The sequence below is a fragment of the Cyrtonyx montezumae genome, unplaced genomic scaffold, assembly GCF_038088225.1.
Source record: "Cyrtonyx montezumae isolate F1298 unplaced genomic scaffold, pur_monq_1.0 scaffold_31, whole genome shotgun sequence".
Taxonomy (NCBI): domain Eukaryota; kingdom Metazoa; phylum Chordata; class Aves; order Galliformes; family Odontophoridae; genus Cyrtonyx; species Cyrtonyx montezumae.
In genome coordinates this window covers 2,388,474-2,411,355 of record NW_027072036.1, presented here as the reverse complement: position 1 = coordinate 2,411,355, position 22,882 = coordinate 2,388,474, and the positions used below count along the sequence as shown (strand labels likewise).

General features: G+C 64.3%; 2 protein-coding genes across 3 annotated transcripts in view; both read left to right on the top strand.

The window, feature by feature from the left end:
* Positions 1-4,852: 4,852 nt before the first annotated feature.
* FGR (FGR proto-oncogene, Src family tyrosine kinase) lies at positions 4,853-10,223 on the top strand. Of its 2 annotated transcripts, none has more exons than XM_065744731.1 (11): positions 4,853-5,090; positions 5,189-5,291; positions 5,448-5,546; positions 5,650-5,753; positions 5,826-5,975; positions 6,549-6,704; positions 7,109-7,288; positions 7,420-7,496; positions 7,595-7,748; positions 8,822-8,953; positions 9,056-10,223. In XM_065744731.1, the coding sequence occupies exons 1-11, from the start codon at positions 4,853-4,855 to the stop codon at positions 9,262-9,264; spliced, it is 1,602 nt and encodes a 533-aa protein (XP_065600803.1). In that variant the 3' UTR covers positions 9,265-10,223. The 2 variants fall into 2 exon arrangements, with proteins under 2 accessions (XP_065600803.1, XP_065600802.1); XM_065744730.1 differs by lacking the exon at positions 6,549-6,704 and adding an exon at positions 6,290-6,454.
* A 4,272-nt stretch (positions 10,224-14,495) lies between these two features.
* Positions 14,496-22,882, top strand: part of AHDC1 (AT-hook DNA binding motif containing 1) — a 40,997-nt gene continuing 32,610 nt past the window's right edge. Inside the window, 2 exon segments of the mRNA XM_065744407.1 lie at positions 14,496-14,672; positions 15,163-15,256. The gene's annotated coding sequence lies outside the window, so the exon portion shown is untranslated.

Genomic DNA, 22,882 nt, shown 5'->3' with positions numbered 1-22,882 from the left:
CCGCTCCTGGCTGGGGTGTGCTCGGCTTTAAGCCCAAACCTGGGCCCTCCCCTGGGGAGGGAAGGAACCGACATCATGTGGGGCACGGGTCGGGCTGGTGTGGGGTGCTTGTGCTGGGAGAGCTGCAGGGCGCTGGCTGGGGATGGGAGCATCAGTCATCCTGCAGAGTGGGAGATGCTCTTCCAGCAGCAAGCAGGAGCCCCTCACCCCCCCTTGTCCCTACCTGCCCCCAAGGGGTTTGGGTCCCATGTGCTGCTGGGAACCGGACCCCCCAGGGCTGCCTCTGTCCCCTCGTGCTGCCAGCACCTATTCTGCGCCAGAGCATGGGCACAGCATGAAGGAGAGCACCTGGGGCTGCAATGCAGTGCCCGGCGCTGCCTGGAAGGGCTCATGGTGCTGCAGGGGACCACTGTGAGCAGCCCTGCTGTGCCTTGTCCCCTCCGGGGGCTGAGACCCCAATACAGCCGCAATGGGACCATGTCCCCATCCCGCTGGGGGCCCATGACCCAATGTGAGAACAGGAAGAGCTTGGGGCTGGACTTGGTGTCACACAGGAAAGCAGTCACCGTGAGCTGCACCGCGGAGGGAGAGGAGGAGGAGGAAGGCTCTGGAGGGACAGCAAAGGGCCTCCCTCCTCCAAAGCAGCCCAACTAGGATGCAGCAGCTCAGGGCTGAAGCCCCATCCCCTCCCCACGCACCATCACCCCCTGGAAGCACAGACCCACGGCAGGAAACTGCGGCGGGGATAAAAATACAGGCAGCCCCCCCCCCCCCGAGGCCGTCCCATCCCTGGGGTCAGGCCTGAGCAGAGCTGCACTCCAACCACAGAGGCTATTTATTTCTGGCTGGGGAGGTTTTGCTTTTGGCAAGCGGCCTTCCTCCGGCTCAGCTCTGCACCACAGACCCCACCGGGACCCCACTGCTCCAGGGGTCGGGTTGCCAAAACTCTGAGCTGTCTCTTTAAGGGGTGGTACCCCCGGCACAGCACCCTCGTGGGGAGCCTGGGCAGGGTGAGGGGTGTGGGGTCTGGTCGGGGCGTGGGGGTCTCAGCCAAGGTTTGTGCTTTTGTGTGGTTGATGCCAGCACCACCTTCATCCCACAAATAACGAGCTGGTGTCCGGTACACGACCCTCAGGACTTTTTACCCCACCCCATAGCCCCGCTGTCCCCATGCTGTCCCATTCCCAAAGGGCTGCACTCCCCCCCCCCCGACCCTACTCACGCTCCCCTTGGGATGGGAACAGCAGTGCGACCATCTCATCCAAACCCCTATAACCCCGGGCAGCGTGGGGGCGTGGGACAGCGCGGTGCCACCCCCTCGTGTCCCCCCCCCCCCCCGTGCCCTACGGACCTGCGCTGCGCTGCTCTAACGAAGCATCATCTCGGGGAAGGGGGGGGTGGGGGAGGGCGAGGGGAGGAGAGGGGAGGGGAAGCTCCGCGAGGCGGATAGAGCCGCTCAGAGGCACCGGGGAACCGCACGCACCGCTCCGCCTCTCCCCGCACTGTGCCCCGCAGCACTGTGCCCCGGTGTGGGGGGGGGAGGGGGGGAGTCGGGGTGCAGCCCCCGGGGGGGCTCCATGCGAAGAGGGCTGACGGTAAGAGCGGGGTGAGGGGAGGGCAGGTGCGGGGCACGGCTGCCTCTTGTGCTATGGGAAGGGGGGGGTGGATCCTTTCGTGCGTTTTAGGGGGGGATGTGAGCTGTCCCCCACCCACCCGGTGAGGGGTGGGGGCTCTGTGGCCGTTGTGTTTATGTGTTTTGGGGGGGGGGGTCAATGCTCCCGCAGTCCTGCGGTGAGGATGGAGGTGTGTGTTTGTGTGTGGGGGCGGGGGTGGGCAGGAGACCCCCGGCTTCTGCTGTCTGTGGGGTGTGGGGGGGTCAGCCCCAGCGCACAACCGTGCAGGGGAGGGGGCATGGAGCGGCCCCACCACCCCATCTGGGGGCACCCGCTCCCCCCACACAGCCCCGCAGTGCTGAACGCTGCCACCCCCGCTCCTCCCCCTCCCCAAGCCGGGCTGGGAGCAGGGGGTGCACGCAGCCTTCACACGTGGGGTGCCCCCCACCCCCACCCCCGCGCTCCCCATCCCGCGGTGCGCCTCGGGCAGGAACTGGCCGCTTCCTGCCCGCACAATTCCCTCCCCGCCCTACTCCTCCCGGGACATTGTATTTGCAGCCCTGGCAGGGCCTTCCCCCCCCCCCTCCCGCAGCCCCCTCGGATCCGGGAATTGCTCTTCTTCCAGCGGAAATCCTGCTCCCATTGCCAGCGGTGGGGCTGGAAGGTGGGGGGCAACGGGGGCATGGCTGTGCCATGAGCATCACCTGTGGGGCTGGGGGGTGAGGGGCACCCCCAGCTATGGGGCAGGGCAGGTGGGTTTGCTCAGGGCCAAGCACTTCGGGGTGATTTGGAATGGATTGTCTCATCGCCTTCTGCCCCGGGGTATTTGCAGGGGGGCAAATGCAATGAGCACTGTGTGGCCTGGGGGCCAGCAGCCCCCACCAGGGGCGGGCAGGGGAAGGGACTTCATGGCTGGAGAACACTGCATCCGACCACGTCCTCATCACGCCCCACCACGTCCCCATTTGGGTGCCACCATAACCCCGCTGAAGTGCCACCATGTCCCCGGTGCTGTACTACAACGTCCCCATTGGGGTACCACCATGTTCTGACCCCATTGGGGTACCACCATGTTCTGACCCCATTGGGGTACCACCACGTCCCCATTGCCACCACCCCTGTGGGATGGCCGCTCTTGGGCGATGCTCTCATGCTGATGCAGCCTGGTCCACGTCCCACCTCACCACCTCTGCTGCTGCCCCCCACGTCCTCTCCTCCCCTCCTGTCCTTTGCATCCACCTGCCCCACTGTGCCGCTCAGCACCGGTCCCACAGCTGGGATTGGGACTGGGAGCAGAGGTGTGGCCCCGTGGGTGCTGCGTGTGCTGCAGTGCTGGGGCCCAGGCCGAGCTGCAGCGCAGTGCCCCACACTGCTGGGGCTGTGGGGCTGCACGGAAGGACGTGAGACTGTGGGTAAGGGGGTGGCATACAGCTCGGGGTGCTCAGCCCTGCTGGGATGTCTGCTGCACTTCTCACCCCAAAGCCCAGGTCTGTGCCGGACAGGAGGTTCCCTTGGAGGCTGCAGCTCCTTCCCCTTCCTCCTCTTCCTTTCTCCTCCTCCTCCTCGTCACCACGCTCGCTGGCCGCTTCCTTCTGCCCCAGTGGAGGTGTTTGTGGGGCTGACGTGGTTCCTCCTGCTGCTGCCCACACGTTCCCAGGGGCTGAGGCCGCCGTGCTGGGCCCCTTTGGCCCCATCCCCTTTCCCCACGGTTGTGTCTGAGCCCTTCACATCCGTCCCCATGGTGTCCCCAAAGCCCATGGGATGACACGCAGAGTGACCCCACTTTGGTTCCCCCCCAGCTCAGGATGTGCCATGATCCCACAGTTCTGTGATCAAACCATGGGGCCGGGGCTGGCACGGCACTATGCCCCCCCCTCCCCCCCCAGCTGCTGGTGTCCGGGTCACCATGTCTGTCACTGCTGGGCAGCTTTGGGACCACATCCATCCCTCTCCAGAACCGCCCTGTGCCACCGGGCCCTGGAAATCAGAGCAGATGGATGGGAGCAGTGACGATGTGGTGGTGGGGGGGGTGACAGAGGGCACGGCGCTGGCAGCACGATGGCACTGGGGCAGGTGGGGCCACCAGGAAGGGCTCGGTGGCCATCTGCTGCGGGGCCGGTGCCAGCACACGGCTGTGGGGTGAGGACGGTGGCAGGGAGAGGTTTGGGTTGGGGCAGTGCTTTGGGGTGGGTGCGATGGAGGGCACGGGGGATTTTTGGGGTCGGTGCCTTCCTGGAAGCTCGCCCTGTGCCCCCACCCCCCAACCCCAGGATCTGTCAGTTCAGCACAGATGTGGAGCGAAATGGGAAGCTGCTGCGGAGGGGAGGGTGCTTCCCCTGGTGGGGATTTTGAGAGCTGGGGACGTCTGTGAGCTGAAGCGCTGACCCCGTGCCAGCAGGAGGAAGCCCCGAAGAGCACCCCGGGTCTGGCAGCGCTGCCCCATCGGCTGCAGTGGGTTTAGGGAGCGGAGATGGATGGGGAGAGCAGCTCTACTTCTGCTCGGAGCTCTCAAACCCTCTGCCAAGAGAGGGAAGGGGGAATCAGCCCCTGCGATGGACACCTCCGAGCGGAGGCGTTGGGTTCATGACGGATGTGGTTTCAGCACGAGCAGAAGTGCTGCAGCTCCTGCGGGGCCGTTGCAGCGGCATTGCAGCCCGTGCAGCGGGATTGCATCCTGAGCGGAGCTCCCGGGGGTGCAGCGGAGCCCCTGGGGGGGTACTGCAGCCTGAGAGAGGTTTTTGAGCCCGTGCCGGGTTCTGTTAACTCACACGGGGATGTTTTAGAGCATGGAGGGGGCACTGCAGCTCGTGGAGGGGACAAGGAAGTGCATGCGGAGTGCTGCAGCCCATGCAGGGTCGGGTTAGGCTGTGCAGGGGTGCTGCAGCCCCAGAAAGGGGTATTGCTGCCCGAGAAAGGGGTATTGTAGCCCCAAAAAGGGGTATTGTAGCCCCCAAAGGGGATATTGTGGCCCCAAAAGGGGATATTGTAGCCCCAAAAAGGGATACTGCCGGGCTCTGCCCCCCACCTGATGCCCCCACCTCCCAATCCCTGCAGGTGCCTCTCCTCCCCGAGCTGACATGGAGCAGCTGAAGTGACCCGAGGAGCTGTCACAGTGAGTGGAGACATCACGGGTGGGAGTGCCCATGGGTGCCGGGGGGCACATGGGTCCTCCCACCAGAGCTGGGGAGGGGCTGGGAGGGCACGGCCCCACATCTGCCTGTCCCGCAGGCCGTGCCAGGATGGGCTGTGTGCACTGCAAGGAGAAGAAGTCCGGCAAGGGGCAGGGGGGGAGCGGCACGGGGACCCCCGCACCCCCCCCCTCGCAGTACGACCCCGACCCCACGCAGCTCAGCGGGGCCTTCACCCACATCCCCGACTTCAACAACTTCCATGCCGCGGCCGTACCCTCCCCCACGCCCTTCTCGGGGCCGGGCTTCTACCCCAGCAACACGCTGCAGGCACACAGCAGCATCACAGGTCAGCAGGGGGGGGCGGGGGGAGGGGCGGCTGCACCCGTGGGTGCCGGGTGTGGTGGGCTCACCCATGTCCCCCCCCCCCTTCTGTGCGTCCCACAGGTGGGGGTGTGACACTCTTCATCGCCCTGTACGACTACGAGGCCAGGACGGAGGATGACCTGAGCTTCCAGAAAGGGGAGAAATTCCACATCATCAACAACACGTGAGCCCCCCCAGCACGAGTGTCACGAGTTGGCCGGTCTCAGCAGAGTGGGGCTGGGGGCCGGGGGGAGGGTTGCTGTGTGTGGGGAAGGGATGCTCAGGGCAGGCAGGTCTGTCTGCCTGTCCCCCCTCCTCACTGTCTGTCCCTCTGTCCCAGTGAGGGTGACTGGTGGGAGGCGCGCTCGCTGAGCTCGGGTGCTGCAGGCTACATCCCCAGCAACTACGTGGCCCCCGTGGACTCCATCCAGGCAGAGGAGTGAGTATGGGGGGGGGGAAGGAGTGGGGGCACCTGCTTTCCTGGGGCTGCGGTGCTGGGACGGGGACGCGGAGCACCCGTGGGTGACGGCAGCCCCCGGCAGGTGGTACTTCGGGAAGATCGGGCGCAAGGACGCGGAGCGGCAGCTCCTGTGCCACGGTAACTGCAGGGGGACCTTCCTCATCCGCGAGAGTGAGACAACGAAAGGTACGGGGACGGCAGCGGGGCCGGGCCTGTGCCCCCCCCCCAGCCCCACTCCTGACCCCTGGCTCTGTGTAGGGGCCTATTCCCTCTCCATCCGAGACTGGGACGAAGCCAAGGGCGACCACGTGAAGCACTATAAGATCCGCAAGCTGGACAGCGGAGGGTACTACATCACCACGCGGGCGCAGTTCGACAGCATCCAGGAGCTGGTGCAGCACTACATAGGTATATGTAGGGGGGGAGGGGCGGGGGGGGCGGCGGGGACCGGTTGGGAGTCTCAACTGGTTGATTAACTGGGTGTAACTGGAGAAAGAGGGGGACCCCCAGGGGTGCCCAATCCTCCGTTGGGAAGGAGCACCCGACCTCTCTGGAGCAGGTAAACAGCCCCCAGGTCTGGGCGGGCGTCGGTGGGGGTGCAGGGCTGTCCCTGCTGGGGAGGAGCACCCCATATGTGTCACAGCGTGCAGCTCTGTGGGGGTGGGGGGGTGATGGCCGGGACCCCTCCCCCCCTCGCTGACGCCTGCCCCCTCGGTGTGCAGAGCGGGCGGCTGGGCTGTGCTGCCGCCTGGCCGTGCCGTGCCCCAAGGGGACCCCCAAGCTGGCCGACCTGTCGGTCAAAACCAAAGACGTGTGGGAGATTCCCCGAGAGTCCCTACAGCTGCTGCAGAAGTTGGGCAACGGGCAGTTCGGGGAAGTGTGGATGGGTAGGGCCCGCGCTCCCCCCGCTCCGTGTGCATGCTGCCTTCATCCCATGGCACCCCCTCCTCCCCTCCCCCCCCCATCCCTGCGCCCCTGCAGAGTGCAACGATGGGTTGTGCCATCTGCTCACCCGCGTGTGCCCCGCTATGAAGCCTCAGACCCTGGGATTAGCTAAGGACGCCTGGGAGATAGCACGGGAGTCCATCAGCCTGGACGAGAAGCTCGGCATGGGATGTTTCGGAGACGTGTGGATGGGTAAGGGGGGGCTGGGGGCAGGCAGAGCCCGGCGCACGGCAGGCAGCACCGCGGGGATCAGGTGGTGCCCACCGTAGGGGAGACCCCAGTGTTGCAGCGGTGTGGATGGATGGGGAATGGGGTAAGGCTGCAGTTAGCTGAGCCCATGGGGTGCCTTGTCCCCACGCCAAGAAGTGAGGAAGACTCCTTGGGTTGAGTATGATGGTATCATGGACACTTCTTGCCCTGCCCTGATGCCCTCAAGTTATCCCTCCATCCGTCCCTCCACCAGTGCATCCATCCTCCCATCCATGCGACCATGCATGCCCCCATGCCATGCTGCACCCTCGCTCCCCTCCATCCTGGCCCCAGTAGTAGGGCTGGCTGTCCCTGGGGCTCCAGATGACCCCATGTCCCCAACTCAGGGACGTGGAACGGCACCACCAAGGTGGCAGTGAAGACGCTGAAGCCGGGCACCATGTCCCCCGAGGCCTTCCTGGAGGAGGCTCAGATCATGAAGCGTTTGAGGCACGACAAGCTGGTGCAGCTCTACGCCGTGGTGTCGGAGGAACCCATCTACATCGTCACCGAATTCATGAGCCAAGGTGAGGGACAACAGCACCCGCAGAGCTGCTGCCCCACGCCATCACCCAGCATGGCTGAGGTGTGCAGGGCGGGCACTCCTGGGGGGGCACGGTGGGCTCCCAGCACTCCCAGTGCCACCCTCTGCCCGCAGGCAGCTTGCTGGACTTCCTAAAGGACGGGGACGGCCGCTACCTGAAGCTGCCCCAGCTGGTGGACATGGCTGCACAGGTACCTTGGGGGGTCGGGGGGGCTGGCGTGGGGTGGGGTGACCCATAGGGACTGCACCCGGTGTGGGGGGGGAGTCCTCAAGGCTTCCCCACCCTCAGATTGCCGCGGGCATGGCTTACATCGAGAGAATGAACTACATCCACCGGGACCTGCGCGCTGCCAACATCCTGGTGGGGGACAACCTGGTGTGCAAGATCGCCGACTTCGGCCTCGCCCGACTCATCGAGGACAACGAGTACACGGCGCGCCAGGGTGAGCTGTGCCACCGCTGTGGGGACGGCCGTCCTGGCCACGCTGTGCCATGTCCTACCCCGGCCCCACAGCTGGGTGCCTCGGAGGATGGGGACCCCAAGTGATGGGCAGACTAAGCGATGAGGACCCCAGTGTGGGGGTACCCCCAGTGGTTGGCATCCTGTAGGTACTCTGGGTTATGGGTACCCCAAGCGTTGGGTACGCTGGGTTATGGGGACCCTAAATTATGGGGACCCTAAGTGATGGGAACCCCAGGTTATAGATATCCCAAGTGCTGGGTTGCCCAAGTGATGCATACCCTGGGTTATGGGGACCCTAAATTATGGGCACCCCAAGTGATGGGAACCCCAGGTTATAGATATCCCAAGTGCTGGGTTGCCCAAGTGATGGGTATCCTGGGTTATAGGTACCCCAATTTATGCATGCCCTAAATTATAAGGATCTCAGTTCGTGGCTACCCCGAGTGATTGGTATTCTGGGTTACAGGAACCTTGGGTTATGGATACCCCAACTGATGGGTGCCCTGGGGTATAGGTACCCCAATTTATGGGTACCTCAAGTGACGGGTATCCCAGGTTGTGGGTACAGTGGGTTATAGGAACTATGGATGATGGGAACCCCAGTTGAAGAGAACCCCAAGTGATGGGCACACCTCAAGTGATTGACACCCTGGGTTACGGGTACCCTGGGTTATGGATACCCCAAGTGTTGGGCACCCTGGCTTACGGGGACCCTAAATTACAAGTACCCCAAGTGATAGGTACCTTAAGTGATAGGTTCTCCAGGTTACAGATATCCCAAGGGATGGGTTGCCCTAGTGATGGGTACCTCCAATTATGGGGACCCTAAGTGATGGTTATACCCTGAGTTATGGGAACTATGGATGATGGGGACCCCAAGAGATGGGTATCCCAGGTTATGGGGACCCTGGGCTGCGGGCAGTCTGGATGATGGATATCCCGAGTGAGGTTGCACGGTTCCCCAGATGCTGATGCTGCAGGTGTGGGGTACCCCGGGTGCGGGTGTTGTGGGGTGCCCAGCCGGGACTCAGCTCCCTCCCGTTGCCCCCACAGGTGCCAAATTCCCCATTAAGTGGACAGCCCCAGAGGCAGCCCTCTTTGGGAAGTTCACCATCAAGTCTGACGTCTGGTCCTTCGGCATCCTGCTGACCGAGCTGGTGACCAAAGGCCGGGTGCCCTACCCAGGTACAGCCCCACCCCATCACCCCTCCCCACCCACACCCCCCGTGTGCCTCAGTTTCCCCAGAGCTGCTCGCTGGTGGTGACGGGGTGTGCTATGTCATGCAGGGATGAACAACAGGGAGGTGCTGGAGCAGGTGGAGCGGGGGTACCGCATGCAGTGCCCAGGTGGCTGCCCCCCATCCCTGCACGATGTGATGGTGCAGTGCTGGAAGCGGGAGCCCGAGGAGCGTCCCACCTTCGAGTACCTTCAGTCCTTCCTCGAGGACTACTTCACGGCCACTGAACCCCAGTACCAACCCGGGGACAACCAGTGATCCCACGCTGGGAGGGCTGGGGGAGGGGGCAATCCCCCCCATTTTTGCGGGGGGTTTGTTGCTCTCGTTGCCTGCACCCCATGTGGGTGCCTCTGGGTCTGTGCAGGGGGTGCCCCTGGGGGGCTTTGCACAAGGATTTTGGACTCAGGGGGCTGTGCCGTGCCCAGCTGTGCCCCCCTCCCCCAGCACCTCTCTCGTTGCCTTCACCCCCAGCTTTGAACCTGAGAAGTGCTTTGGATGGGGGAGGAGCCCCCCCCCCCAGTGTACAGGTGTCCTAAGGGTGCCCCCGTTCCTGTGCCTGCCCCATCTCATGGCCCAGCTCCGCTGTGTGCAGCTGGGGGGTTCAGACCCCAAATCCTGGGGTAGGTCACCTCACTTCCTCCCAATATTGTCTTTAATTTATAACCCCCCCCCCCCCCAGCAGCTATCTCCCCCTCAGGGATCCCTATATTGAGGGGGGGGAGGGGGTGCTCCTTACCCCACCTGCTGCTTTTTTTTTTCTCGTCTCCTTAAAGCAGAACCAAAATCCTGAAAGCCATAAACCACTGTGTGCACTGAGGGGGGGGGGGGACATAAGGGGCCTGGGAGGGATCCTGGGCAGGTCTTTCTCAGGGGCTGTTTCTCGTGGCCCCATTGCCTTACATGGGAAAAGGGAGTGTGGGGCGGGTTCACCCCCACTGTACCTACGGGGACTCATCACAAATCCCCCAAATCAGCAGCAAGAATTAATGGGAGGGGGGAGGGGAAGGTGTGGAGGGAGCAGCAGGGAAACATGGGACACAAAGTGAATGTGATGGCACTGGGGGGGTGGGGGGGAGCCTACAGAGGCCCCCTATAGTGTGGGGCAGGGCTGTGCCCCCCCTCCGGGGGGAGCTGGGGAAGGGGATGGGAAGGTTTTGTTGTTATTTTTTTTTAAAGTTCAATCTGTAAATAGAGAGAAATAAAACCTTTCTAACAAGTGTGGGGGGGGCTGGGTCCTTCTAGCCCTAGCTCGGGGGGGGGTGTGGGGGTCACACCCTGTGTGAGGGCAGAGGGGTGTCCTGTGTGAGAGTCTGGGGAGGAAGGGGTTAATTCCCCCTGTAGCTCAGCCCCCCCATCCCACTCCTCCCCCCCTCAACCGGGCCCAGCTGTGGCCACTAATGAATTCCCCAGCACTGATGGAAGGGGCCTGGCCCCAGCCCCACATCGGGGGGGGGGGCTCAGGGTTGGGGGCACGCTGCCATCTCCACGCACCTCTCTTCTCCTGGGTCACCACACTGCACCCACGGGGACGTCTGCACCCTGTGGGCATCGGAGTGCCTCCATCACCCCCCCCCCCCGCACACACACACACACACACACACACTGCCCGCTCTGCCCCCCCCCGGCTCTCTCTGCCTGCTCTGTGCACGCGTGCTGCCATGCGTGTGTGCTGCCTGGCCCCGGGCTGCGTGTGCAGAGCGGAGTCAGTGCTCACATGCGTGTGCACAGCACAGCCCTGCCTTACCTCCGTGCGGGGCCCATCTGCAGCTTCGCCCGGCAGTGAAGGGGTTAAAGGGTGCAGTGTGGCCCAGCGTGGCTGCAGGCGGTGGGGGGGGCATCGATTTGATGCTAATGCCATGCTCCATCGACCTGAGAGCAGAGGGTGGAGGGACAGCCACCAGCCCCAGCGTGGGGAGGGCAGAGCACAGCGCCCAGATGGGGGCTATGGGGTGACCCCCCTCCCCACTGCCCGGGTCCCTGTGGCACCTTCTGGAGGGGAACAAAAAGATCTCAGCGTCATCTCCCACGGAAACGTGGCATCGTGTCTCCCCGGTGCTCCCCAGGACCCCCATCCCAATCTCCACCCCCCCCCCTCTCCGCTCCTGGGGGGTGGGAGTTGGGGGGTGTGGGGTTGGGCCAGGGCTGCCCACGCGGTGCCAAGCGGTGGGCGCAGGTGTGAGAGCGCTGCAGATGGCCGACGCTGCAGCCCTGGCACAGCGGAGCCAACCCCCGCTGCGGGGACCCTCACCCAAATCCACCGCCACCGAGAGCTGCTGGGAAGGACCACCCCCCACCCAGCACAGCGCTGGGGGGTCGGGGCGGCCCTGTCCCCTCCTCAGAGCCACGCACCCCCGGGGACGGCAGCGTGCGGTGCTCCCGGGTCACGGAGCAGCTCCACGTCCACGATCAGACAGACAACAGTGGAGAGTGGCCAAGAACGCAACGCCCGGCTTGGCTGGGTGTGCCAGCCCTGCTCTGGCCCCGCAGGAGCTGTGGCCGTGGTGGGGACACGAGTCACGCAGGGACCCATCTGCAGTCAGAGCCGGGTGCTGGGGAGGGGGGTGGGGACGTGTTTTTCCACGGGTGGAGAGGCAGAACAGCCACGCACCGGCCTGCGACCGCAGCTGGGGAGCACGCCAAGCTGCGCACAGCTGCTCGCCTCCTGCCTGCCTTAGTGACGTGGCCTCTCTGTCCCCACCTCTCCCCACGGCTCCAGCCCCACAGCTGGGGAGGGATTGAGAGGGGGGGGAATGGGGGTGGGGGGGGGGGTTGGGATTTTTGGGGCGAAGCGATGCTCGGGGGTGTTTGGGCAGCGGGCTGTGGGGTGGCACAGGGGAGCGGTGCTCGGTTGGGGACGCGGTGACGCTCAGCGGTGTTGGCAGCTGAGCCAAAGCCGGGGTGCGTTTGCTGCCTGGGAACGCCCAGCTCCGGGATTTATGGGGGGGGGGGGGGGGGGGGAGTCTGTTCTGCTGCGGTGATGGGGGCAAAACGGAGGTGGCCCCACAGCTGGGAGCCCCCAGCCTCAAATGGGGCTGCAGACCCGCGGTGCTCCCACAATGCAGCTCCCACGCCCCTCTCACCATCCCCTCCTGTGCCCACCTCGCTGTCCCCAGGCTGCCCCCAGGTCCCCTCCCCAAAGATCTGGTGGTGGCTTTGGGGTTCCCGAGCACTGCCACCAGCGAGCGAGGTCACTGCAAACCGCGGGGGGACAAAATCTGCACGGGGGAACAAGGGGTCACCCACCGCCCCGATGTTCTAAGGGGTCGGGGAGGAGGGGGCTCGGAAACCGGGACGGCCGCCCACCCCCACGGCGCGGGGACGTGGGGACAGCGGTGGCCCCGCGCGGCGCAGCAGCCGCTAGATGGTAGCGTAAGCCCAAAGCACCGCTGCTGACACAGCACTGTCTGCGGGAGGGACAGCGCGTCCGGGTGACCCGGGTGGCCCTGGGGAGCCGCCACCCTCCCCCACCCCGCCGCCAGGAGGGGCCACGCGCGACGCTGCGACACGAGTGGCGCGGGCACCGCTCCCCGCCCCGACGCCCTCTTGGCACGGCCCCCCACCCGCGGACACCGCTCCCCCATCCCTCCCCCCATCCCCTTTCCCCCCCCACCATCTTCCCTGCTCCCAGCCCAACCCGAACCGCAGACCCGAGGGGGACAAACCCACGCAGGCGGACCCACCCGGTCGGACGTAGGGGTGCTGCCCAACCCCCCCCCGAAACCAGGCAGAGCCCACCCACAGGGACCCCCCCTTTCCCCCCCCCCAGCTCCCAGCCCAGCGAGGGCTCCGTGCCAGACTGATATCTATATATATTTTATGATAACTATAGAGATGCACTTCAAACCTGACAAAGGACTTTGACAGTTTTAAGCATCTCTTTGATTAATACACGACCTTTTAATGCTTCGGATTAAATTAATAAATCTTTTACATTCTAACCCCATCCTCGCTCACAACCGAATGTTTTCCGTGCGACCTTCTGTCCCTGCTCGTGCAGAGCAGCCGAGCTGTCCCCGTGCAGGGCAGGTGCAGCAAGGGACGGCCTCACGGTGCAAAACCCCGCGGCGAGGGGACGGAGGGATCCTCCTCGCCTTGGAATCATCTCCCTAAAAATAGCAAGAAAATTCAAAGCTGACATTCAGGGCGAGGGGACGAGGAAGCCTGCAAAGTTGCTCACTCAGCCACCAGCGATTGCAGCGATCCTGTCTGCGTGTGCAGATTCCTCTGCTGACCGGGCTGGAGCGCGTGGTTTCCAGGAGGTGGGAGCGATGCGTGCGGGTCTCAATCCTCTCTCTGCCCCCCACCCCCGTGACCCCAATCCCATTGCGGGTGCGGGGATGGAGCTGATGGATTTCGGGGTAAATCCGTGCCAGAGGGCTCGACCCCAGCAGCTGACTCCCCCCCCAAACCCAGCCTGGATTTGGGGTGCAGGGCGCACCCTCTGCTTGGGGTCAGTCCCTGCTGCCTGCACGCAGAGAAGCCCGACCCCAAAGGCAGCGGGACGCGGTGCAGCAGGGTGCTGTGTCTCCCGGCACCCATGTGTTATTCCGGCAGTGACTCACGTGTTATCAGCAGCCAGGCAATATTCCCAATTCCCACTTAACCCTTCGCTCGGCGCTCGCACCGTGTCACAACACACGTCTGATTTCATGATATTGAGTCAGGGAGATGCCTTGGGGGGAGGTCACGGGGGGCGAGGGGGGTGGGGGGGGGACAGGGGGACAGCCCCCTGCTCTGCCACCGTCACCATGGTGGCTTTGGGCATTGCTCAGTGCCAACGATGAGGAGATCCTCGTGCATCTCCGTGCATGGAGGGTTAGGACAAATTTCTTCTCAGAAAGAGTGGTGATGAGGGGGTGATGGTCGGGGAGGGGGGAAGGGGGGGGTCACCGTCCCTGGGGGGGGTCCCAGATGTGGTACTTGGGGACGTGAGAGGTGGGCAGTACAGGTGGGGATGGGTCGGGGTTGGAGCTGGTGGTCTCAGAGGTCTTTTCCAACCTCTGTGACTCTGTGGTTCCAGGAGTTAGCAAACAGCGGGAAGTTTCCCGTGCCGCCGGACCCGTGAGACAGCGTCGGGTTAAATAATAATAATAATAATTTAAAATTAGGGAAAGAATAATTATATACATCTATATGTACGGGAAAGGCTGCGCGCATAGGGCAGATGTGCACTCCGCGTTGTGCGGGTGCAACCCAGGAGAGGGCAGCAATGCCCCACACATCCCGCTGGGGGAGGGGGGGGGAGGGGGGGAATCCCGGGGGTGCAAAGCACCCGAAGGGGGGGGGGATCACCCACCCACCCCCAACCCTGCCCCCTACCCGCTTAAAACCCCCCTCCCAAAATCGAGCGCAAAAGCCGCGCACCCATTTGCGCCCTTCCCCGCCTCCTCTGCGCGCTTCGCAGCAACGGGGAGGAGAAAAGCGAGGCGGGGGGAGGAAAGGAAGGAGGGAAGGAGCTGAGGGGGGGGGGGGGGGGAGAGGAAGGACTACAAGGCCCGGCATGCCCCGGCGGTGCTGCGCGGCTCCCCGGGGTGCCGGATGCTGGCCGTGCCGCTGACAGCGGAGCGGAGCGCGGTCCCCGCCGCGCACGGAGAGGGCAGGGCGCGCCGAGCCGCCGGCTGCGCTCCCCCCGCTCCCAGCCCCCACAAAGCCGGGAGCGGCAGAAGGCAAGAGCGAGGGAGGAGGAGGAGGAGGTGGAGGAGGAGGAGGAGGAGGAGGAAGGGGGGAGGCAGCGGCAAGCAGGGCTCTGCTGCGCTGTGTCTTTCTTTGCTTTCCGCAGGCGGCTGAGCGGCGGAGGCGCAGAGGGGAGGTCGGTTCCCCTCCGCCTCGCGCTCCGCTGCCTTTTGTGTGTGTGCGAGGCGAAGGGGGGGGGGGGGGGGGGTCGGGGGGGGGGTAAGGGGGAGAGAGGAGAAAAGGAGGAAAAAAAAAAAAAAAAGCGGAGGGGAAAAAAAAGAGCGAAAAAAGCCGAGCGGCAGCGGGGAGAGAAAAGCCAGGAAAAATCACAGAGAGAGGGGTGGAGGGGGGGGGAGAGGAGAGGGAAGGAGGAAAGCAGAGAGGAGAGAGCAGGCAGGGGACGGAGGAGGGGGCGGGCTGGCAGGAGAGGAGTTGCCTTGGGGAGAATGTGAGCAGGAGGCGCTGGAAATGCTCTCGTTGAAGGTGGCGAGCGGTGCCGAGAGCTCCGGGAGTCCCGCGGGCGGTCAGGACGCAGCCCCGGCGGACGGCGCGGGGCTCGGGGCGCTGCAGCCGACGGGTGAGTGCCCCTTTGTGCGGGGCTGGGGCGGGGGTCGGGGCGGGAGGGGGCGGGAGGGAGGGGGTGTGGGTGTGTGCGTGTGTGTCTGTTTGGGGGGAGGTGGGGGGGGCACCCCGCTTTGGGTCGAGGGGGGTCGGAGGTGGGTACCCCCCCCTCCCCCCCTAAGCGTTGTCCCCTCCGTCGAAGTTGCGCGGCGAGTTGGTGCCACACCGCGGAGTTTAATGGCACTTGGGGAGGGGAGGGGGGGGCCCCGCGAGCCCCCCGCCGTGCGCCGTGCCATTGCCATGAGTTCAGCCTGTCCCCCCCCACCCCCCCCGCCTCCCCCCCGGGCTGCGAGCGCTGAGTGACAGCTGTCAGAGCCAGCTCCGTCCGCTAGAAGGCGGAACGGAACATGTCAACAAAATTTGGGGTTATCCTCGCAGCCCGGGGGGGCGTGCGGAGCTCCCCCCCCCCCCCCTCCAGACCGCCCCGACCCCCGCGGCTGAGCCGCCCCCGACTGCAGCAGCACGGGGAGCTGCGGGATGGCACCGGGGCGGTGGGGGGTGGGGGGGGGGACGTCGACATCGCCGAGGGGAGGGGGTCCCCATCCCCGCTGCCAACTCGCGTGGTGCGCGACGCCTTCGCTTTGCACTTGTGCCGCCCCAAAATGTTGTCGGGCGTCGGATGCTCGGATCCTCCCCGCCGCCTTCGAGCCCCTCGACGTGGGGACAGCAGGACCTGGGGGACACAGGGCTGCGGCCAGCCCGGCGGGTCACCCCGCTGCCGACCCCCAAAGCCCCCCAGCGAGGGAGGCGGATGTGGAGAGGGGGAGGGGGGGCAGGTGGAGGCACCCCCGGGTCCCCGCTTGTTTACTCGCCGTGGGAGGAACTGGCCCCGGCCGCGACCAGGTGGCCTTGTGCATAAAGCCACTTGGCCGGTTGCTGTGAGAACAGCGACCAAAAGCCACAGGCTGAGCTCATTGTGTGCTGGTGCGAGCCCCGGCGCGCTGTGGAGTCACTCCAGATTTATCCTGGCGTGACAGAGAGCAGAAGCGAGCCCCGAGGGCGCGGGCATGCATCCTGCCCAGCTGGGGGGGGGGGGGGCGCGGGGGGGTTATGGGGTACGCGGCCAAAGCGGGGCCCCGCGGCCCTTCATGTGTGTCCCCCCCCCCCCCCCCCCAGGTGTCCCCTTACACTGCTGCTCTCAGGAATTTGCAGGGGAGGGTGGTGGTGGTGGTGGTGGTGGTGGTGGTGGTGGTGGTGGGGAGGGGAGGAAGGGGAGGGAGGGAGGGTGGGGGGGGGGGGGGGGGGGCTGGAGAAGGGATGGCGCGGCGCCAAATTCCGCTCTGCCATGTCTCTGTAACCTGAATAGGGCCAACTCCATCCCCGGTGCGAGTCCCCCCCGTGGCTCCGCCGCCGCGCTCCGATGCAGTTGGGATGGAGGTGGCATGCTGTCACCCCCACCCTCCCCCTCCTGCCCCCCCCTACCACCACCACCACCCGGCTTCTCGTCCCAAAGCCGCGCTGGGGGGGAGAGGCTGTGGGTTGGCACGGCGCTGGGGACGGGGGAGCCAAGGACACGCCGGGAGCGGGCGGCCGGCGGAGGAGAAGCGATGGAAGCCCGTGGAAGGTTATAGGGAGCCTGGGGGGGCCGCGCTGCCCTGCCCTCCTTAGAGCAGGCTGCAGGGACCCGGGGCGGGCTATTTCTGCTGAGATCCCGAGGAAAGCTCTGGGAGAATTGTGGGCTTCTATAAATAGTGTGTGTCAGCCGAGTGGAAACAGGGCCTTGAAATGCTCCTGCTATTCTCCCGAGTGCTTGGAACCAGCTCTTGGTAAACAGGGCAGCGCTGGGGAGGGCTGTTTCCTACTTCCGGGCTCGCGACGGGAGCGTTTTGGGGGGAGCAGGAGGAACGGGGGGGGGTTTTGGCACAGCGAAGGAGCTAGGCTCCCCATGGGGCCAGCCGGCTGCTGCAGGGCCGTGGCGGGGCTGTCTGCATGTGGGGCGGCCCCTGGTTGCATTGAGACCCCCCCGTCCCCTCCCCACCGTTGGGGCTGCGGTGTGTTGCGTGGCTCGCGGGGGCTGCAGGTGCCACCGGGGTGAGCTCGGCTCTTCGGGGGGATGCTCTGCAGAACACCCCCGAAGGTCAGAGGGGCTGTGCGGGCTCCGTCCCTTGGGGTGCAGCCCCCATGTGAGCGCAGGGGGCTGCGCATCGTGCTGTGCTCTGCGTTCTGCTCTTCCCTATTGAGGTTGGCGTTAGTGCTGCTGCACCCGGGGTCAGCGGGACGCTGCCCTGCGCTGTGCCTGGTGCAGCACGTGGGTTGTGGGGCGGGCACCGCGCCCCTGTTGCACTCCTCTACTGGGGACTCCATCCCTCGGGGGCCTTTGCATGCAGAAGAGACCTGGGGACATTCACCCAGCTCCAGAGCTGCATCCCAAAGGTTCCCCATAGCGGGTGAAGCTATGGGGAACCAGAGCAGCTCACCCGTGTGCAGGGCTTTGCTCGCTCTGCTCCCCCCAAGGCATTGCACGAGGACCCCGCTGTGCTCGTGCATCACACCCGGTGCGCAGCCATGCACACCAGTGTTGCCCTCACGCTGCAAAAAGGTGCACCCTCTCAAAAATGCCACAGCAGGGAAGCAGCCGGGATGCTGTGAGTTTCTAACGCTGTGCACAGCGGTGCTGGGGGGCAGCTCAGCATCACGGGGCGATGCAGCTGGACCTCACCTCCTGGTTTTGGGGCCGTGTTTGGGGCAAGGGCTGGCGGTGCCAACGGGCAAAGCGTGCGGCGCTGCGTGGGTGGGAAGGGGCGAGCTGAGCTGAGGCCGTTTTGCTCTCTGCTTTGCTTTTTTTTTTTTTTCTTCCCTTTTTTTTCCCCTTTTTTTTATTTTTTTTTATTTCCCTCTCTGTGGGTTGAGCGTTGGGGCGACAGACAGGGAAAGTCTGAGCAATGGTCTCTGCGCTGGTGCTGTCTTCAATCACCGCGTCCCAGAATCCCTCGCTCTGGGCCTTCTAGGCACAAGGGCTTACAGCGAAAATCGGCAGCTGCAGCTGCGAGTGAAAGCACAAGAGCCCGGCTGGGTCTTTGGCATCGGCAGGAGAGCAAAAAGCTGGGGGAGGCGGGGAAGGAGCGGGGGGAGAGCAATGTGCCCTGTGGTTTTTTTCCAGCCCTGCCACCGAGGGGTTGTGTTTCAGAGCGACGGTTCCTGGGCACGGGAGGGGGGTGCGCGGCGATGCCTCCGGGGAGCTCATTAAATCTGCTGCCCCCCCCCCCCCCCCCCCGCGCCGTGCCTCACCGGCCGAGGATGTGGCGGGGAGAGACGTGCCGGGCAGAACACGGCGCCGAGCAAACCCGCTGCCCGGTGGGGACAGTTACTGGCCCGGGCAGGAACGCTGCCCTGGGGGTTCACCTGTTGGAGCACGTAGGGTGGGTGTGTGCCAGCAGGGCTGTGACAAAGGGAGCCGTGTGCTGAGGACTCCCTTTGCAGTGGGGTGAAGCCTATGGGGTCACTGGAGTGATTTGAGTGCTTGGGGGTAGCCACGGGGCAGCAGGAGGGGTCGGCGTATGGGGCTGGCGTGCAGATCACAGGGCGCGATGTGGGTGACAGCAGGGACACAGCACTGTGGTGGACAGCACGGGGACCCCTGCTCCCACCCAAAGCCCACCCTGCGCAGGCGTGAGGGCTGCGGCAGCCTCGCGAGGCAGGAAGCCGAAATGTGGTATTGATCCTCGCGGAGGGAGAGCTGAGTGGTTCTGGCATCCGCCAGCCCCAACCTCTGCCCTTCCCGCGGCTCAACGAGCTCCAGGCCGGCAGCAGCATCCCTTCCCTGCACCGCCACCCCCGGGGCCCCGAGCCCTGCGCACGCTCCTCGCCTCCTGCTGACTTCAGCGCATCGGCTTGGGCTCGGCGCCTGTAAATTCCTCGCAAAACCTGGGCCTAAAATATCTGGAGGAGGAGGACGGAGCGCCTTGGGCGAGGGAGATGAGATCTTCAGCTGCAGGAGAGAGGGAGGCAGCTCCGGGCTCCTCCAGCTGCCGGCCCCTGGGAATTCGCCGGGAATAAATCTCACCCGGCCAACTCGGTGGTTGGGGTTGGGACGAGGAGCCGGGGGCACCTGGGGCGGCGGCATGGGAGCGAGCTGAGGAAGGACAATAATAAAATAATAAACGCCGAGAGGGAGGTGCTAGGCGGGAGCCGTGTGAGAACCAGTTTGCGAGGTCCAGATTGGCAGCAGATCCTGAACCAGGAGGAGCCGAGCATCCATACGGCCCCTGCCGAGATCAGACGAGACGACAGCGGCTTGGTTTGGGGGAAGAAATTGGAGGCGGGGGAAGCTTTTTTGCTGAAATGAAATTTGAACCCCGAAGTGGGAGGGAAGTGGAGGTGGGGGGCACGGCTCTCTCCACATGGTTATTACTGCTGTTTTCCACCCAGCTGAAAGGAGAATGTAGCTTAATATGGACCCGCGGGGAGGAGAAGCGATCGGGAGCAGGGATTTGTCAGGAGCGAGCAGAGTGTAGAGGTGAGAGCGGCCAGCGGCGTGCCCCACGGTGATGTCTGCCTGGCTGTGGGCTGACACAGGGCACTGTTGTTGGCAGGGGCCACCTGTGTGCCCCCCGGAGCTGCTGCCATCAGCACTCAGCTCAGCGAGTTGGTGGGGAGGGAAAGGAGGTCTGGAGCGGTGCTTGTCCTGGTGGTGTCAGGGCCTGGTCAGGGCCTCCAGGGCCTGGTTGAGGCGTGGTCAAGGCCTGGTTAGGTCCAGGTCAAGGCCTGGTCAAGGTCTGGTTAGGTTCAGGTTGAGTCCTGGTCAAGGTCTGGTTTGGTTCAGGTTGAGGCCTGGTCAAGGTCTGGTTAGGTTCAGGTTGAGGCCTGGTCAAGGTCTGGTTAGGTCCAGGTTGAGTCCTGGTCAAGGTCTGGTTTGGTTCAGGTTGAGGCCTGGTCAAGGTCTGGTTAGGTTCAGGTTGAGGCCTGGTCAAGGTCTGGTTAGGTTCAGGTCGAGGCCTGGTCAAGGCTTGCTCAAGGCCTGGTTGGTGTGGTGGATGGGTGCTGAGGATAATTGCAGGTGAACCTGGATGAGGAAAGGGATGAACGGAAGGGATGGCACTGGGGCAAGTTTATCTCTCTTGGCTGTGAGTTTCCCTGGTGTGCTGCTGTCCCCACGTCGCCCCGGCCAGCCCCGCCATTGCTGCCCTTCATGCTCTGTGCTCGTTGCACATCACTGATGGCTGCTGGCATCAGCCCCTGCATTGCTGCAGCTGCTGGCTGCACCCCGGGCCATGGTGGTGCTTGGGGATGCCCCATGGTGCAGCAAGCACTGGGATCGGGAGAGGAGGAGGAAGAGGAGGATGTGTGTGTGTGGGGCTGAGCCCATGATGGGCAGTCCTTGGGGCTGACTGAGCCCTCCTTGCCAGCCCCATGGTGAGGGGCAGCCCAGGCCATGTGGTCCCCCCGGGCCCAGCTGGGAAGGAGAGAACACCCCCCAGCCCGGCAGCCCTGGCATTTGCTCCCCATCCCCCATGTTCCCACCTCAGCTCCTCTCTGATGCTTCAAACGCAGAGATGCCCTAAAGGCAGCAGAAGCACCTTAGCAAGTGCACACTAAATATTTGAACACGCATGGGTGGGTTTGGGTTTGCTGCTGCTCTTGCCCTTCCCCAGCCATGACCCTGTTGCTGGGAGTGGTGCGTGCTCCTCTGGAGCCTTCAGATTTGGGGTACCTATGGGTGCTTCTCCTCTCTTTCAAGGCTGGCTGTGATATTTGCTTGGCAGCTCTTGCTCTGAATTATTATGGCTGTTCCAACAGAGCCAGCATGGTACTGCTGTGCCACCGTGGTTGCCATTGCATCCACTGTGAGCCACGCTGATGCCGCCCACCTCCCCAGAATAACAGCCAAACCCCCATCCTTCATCCCCACACCCTCCTCTTCCTCCCTGCAGCAGCAAAGCACCCAGCAGCCGGGCCCAGAGCCCATCGGGAAGGGGGAAAGCTGTGCTCCCCTCCCCTCCCCGGCATTCCTCGGGAGTGAAACACAAGAGCTGGCAGGGCACTCGCGCTTTCTCTGGCCTCCACTCCTCCAATTCCTGAACAAAGCCTCCTGCCTCTCCCGGGAGCTTGAAACAGGAGAGGTGGCTGCTGCTGGACAGGAAAGGCGAGCTGTCCCCTTCTGTCCTGTGTCAGGAGACAGGAGTTGGGCTGCGGGTGGGTGGTGGTGGGCACGGTCCTCGTGGACCCTGTGCCAACCCACAGCAGCACCCCAGTGCCCCACCAAACAGCAAAACCCCACAGTTTCGGAGACCTCCTCCAAAACGCACCACTGTGGGTGATGCTGGGAGGTCTGGCCCGAAGGAATGGCCAAAGGGTTTCCCATTCCTGCCATCTCTGCAGGGTGCACGTCTTACTGCTATGGAAAATGAGTCCCAGAGGGGGACAGTTCAGGCCGAGAAAGAGCCACTTTAGCCTCACAGAGGACCAATTTGTCCCCACTGCAGTCCCTGCTTGGTCCGGGCTGCTGGTTACTGTGCTGTTAATATGGGCTGGAGCATCCATGCCAGCTTCCCTCCCATGGACCAGGATGATGGATCCCACAGTTGGGTCCCCATCCACGTTCCCAAAAGTCCGACCCCTTCCTGCAGAACAAAGCTTTACCTCCCCGCCGCCCCCGGTGAAACAGGCCCCTGTCGGAGCGCAGTCCCCGACAGCGAAGGTTATTTTAATGGATGCATTACTTTAAACGAACCCTCCACCATCTGTTCCACCCCCTAATTACGCATGCAAAAAAAGCCCATCTCACAGCCAGCGCAGGAGAAAGTAAAGATATAAGTGATTTAAATGCATGTATCCCCAGCTCCGCTAGCAGCTGGGATGGGCTGCGCTCCCCTCCTTCCTCCTGGCTGCCAGGCAAATGGTGCAAGTTGTGGCGAAGGAGGCAGAGGGATGGGTCTCCTGGGTTTGGTGGCGGCCGCTGCAGATGAGGAGGAGGAGGAAGGGAAGGAGGATGGTGGCCCCGATGCTGGCGGAGGCAGGGGTGGGATTTGGCAGCAGTCTCCCCCCACCAACCCCTACAGGTTGTCTGAACCCCTGTGGTGGTGGAGGCTGAGCCTTCAGAGCCTGGGGACACGTGGCTGTCGCGGAGCGTGGTGGGGAACTGGGGGGGACACTGCAGCCTGGCTGTGTTTGGTGATGTGTGGCGGGAGTGTGGGGTCCTGCAGCGTGGGGTCGGGCTGTGCATAGTCCCTGTGTGTGATGTTGGGGTCCTTGTCCCGTGAGAGCCTCAGCTAGGGACACATGGGTGACAGTGGGATTGCGCCGGTGTGACAGCGGGGCCAAGTCCCGGCTCTGTGCCCTGCGTTGGAGCTCGTCCTCACAGCCCCCGGGTTCTGCCCATGCATGGAGGGGATGGCAGCGCCATGGGCACGGCGGGGGTGGTTGGGGTGTGCTCAGCACCTCCGTGGTGCCTTTTCCCACCGTTTTTGCATTGCATGAGCTGTCCCAACATCCCAGGCCCTGGAGGGCCCCCAGGCGATGCTCAGATCCCGCGTTCTGTTCCTCGGGGCTGCAGGGAAGCAGGGGGCGAATGCAAAGGGGTGATCCAGAAACCTCCTCCAGCAAAGCAGAACCATAAATATTTGGAAAACAAAACCAACGAACC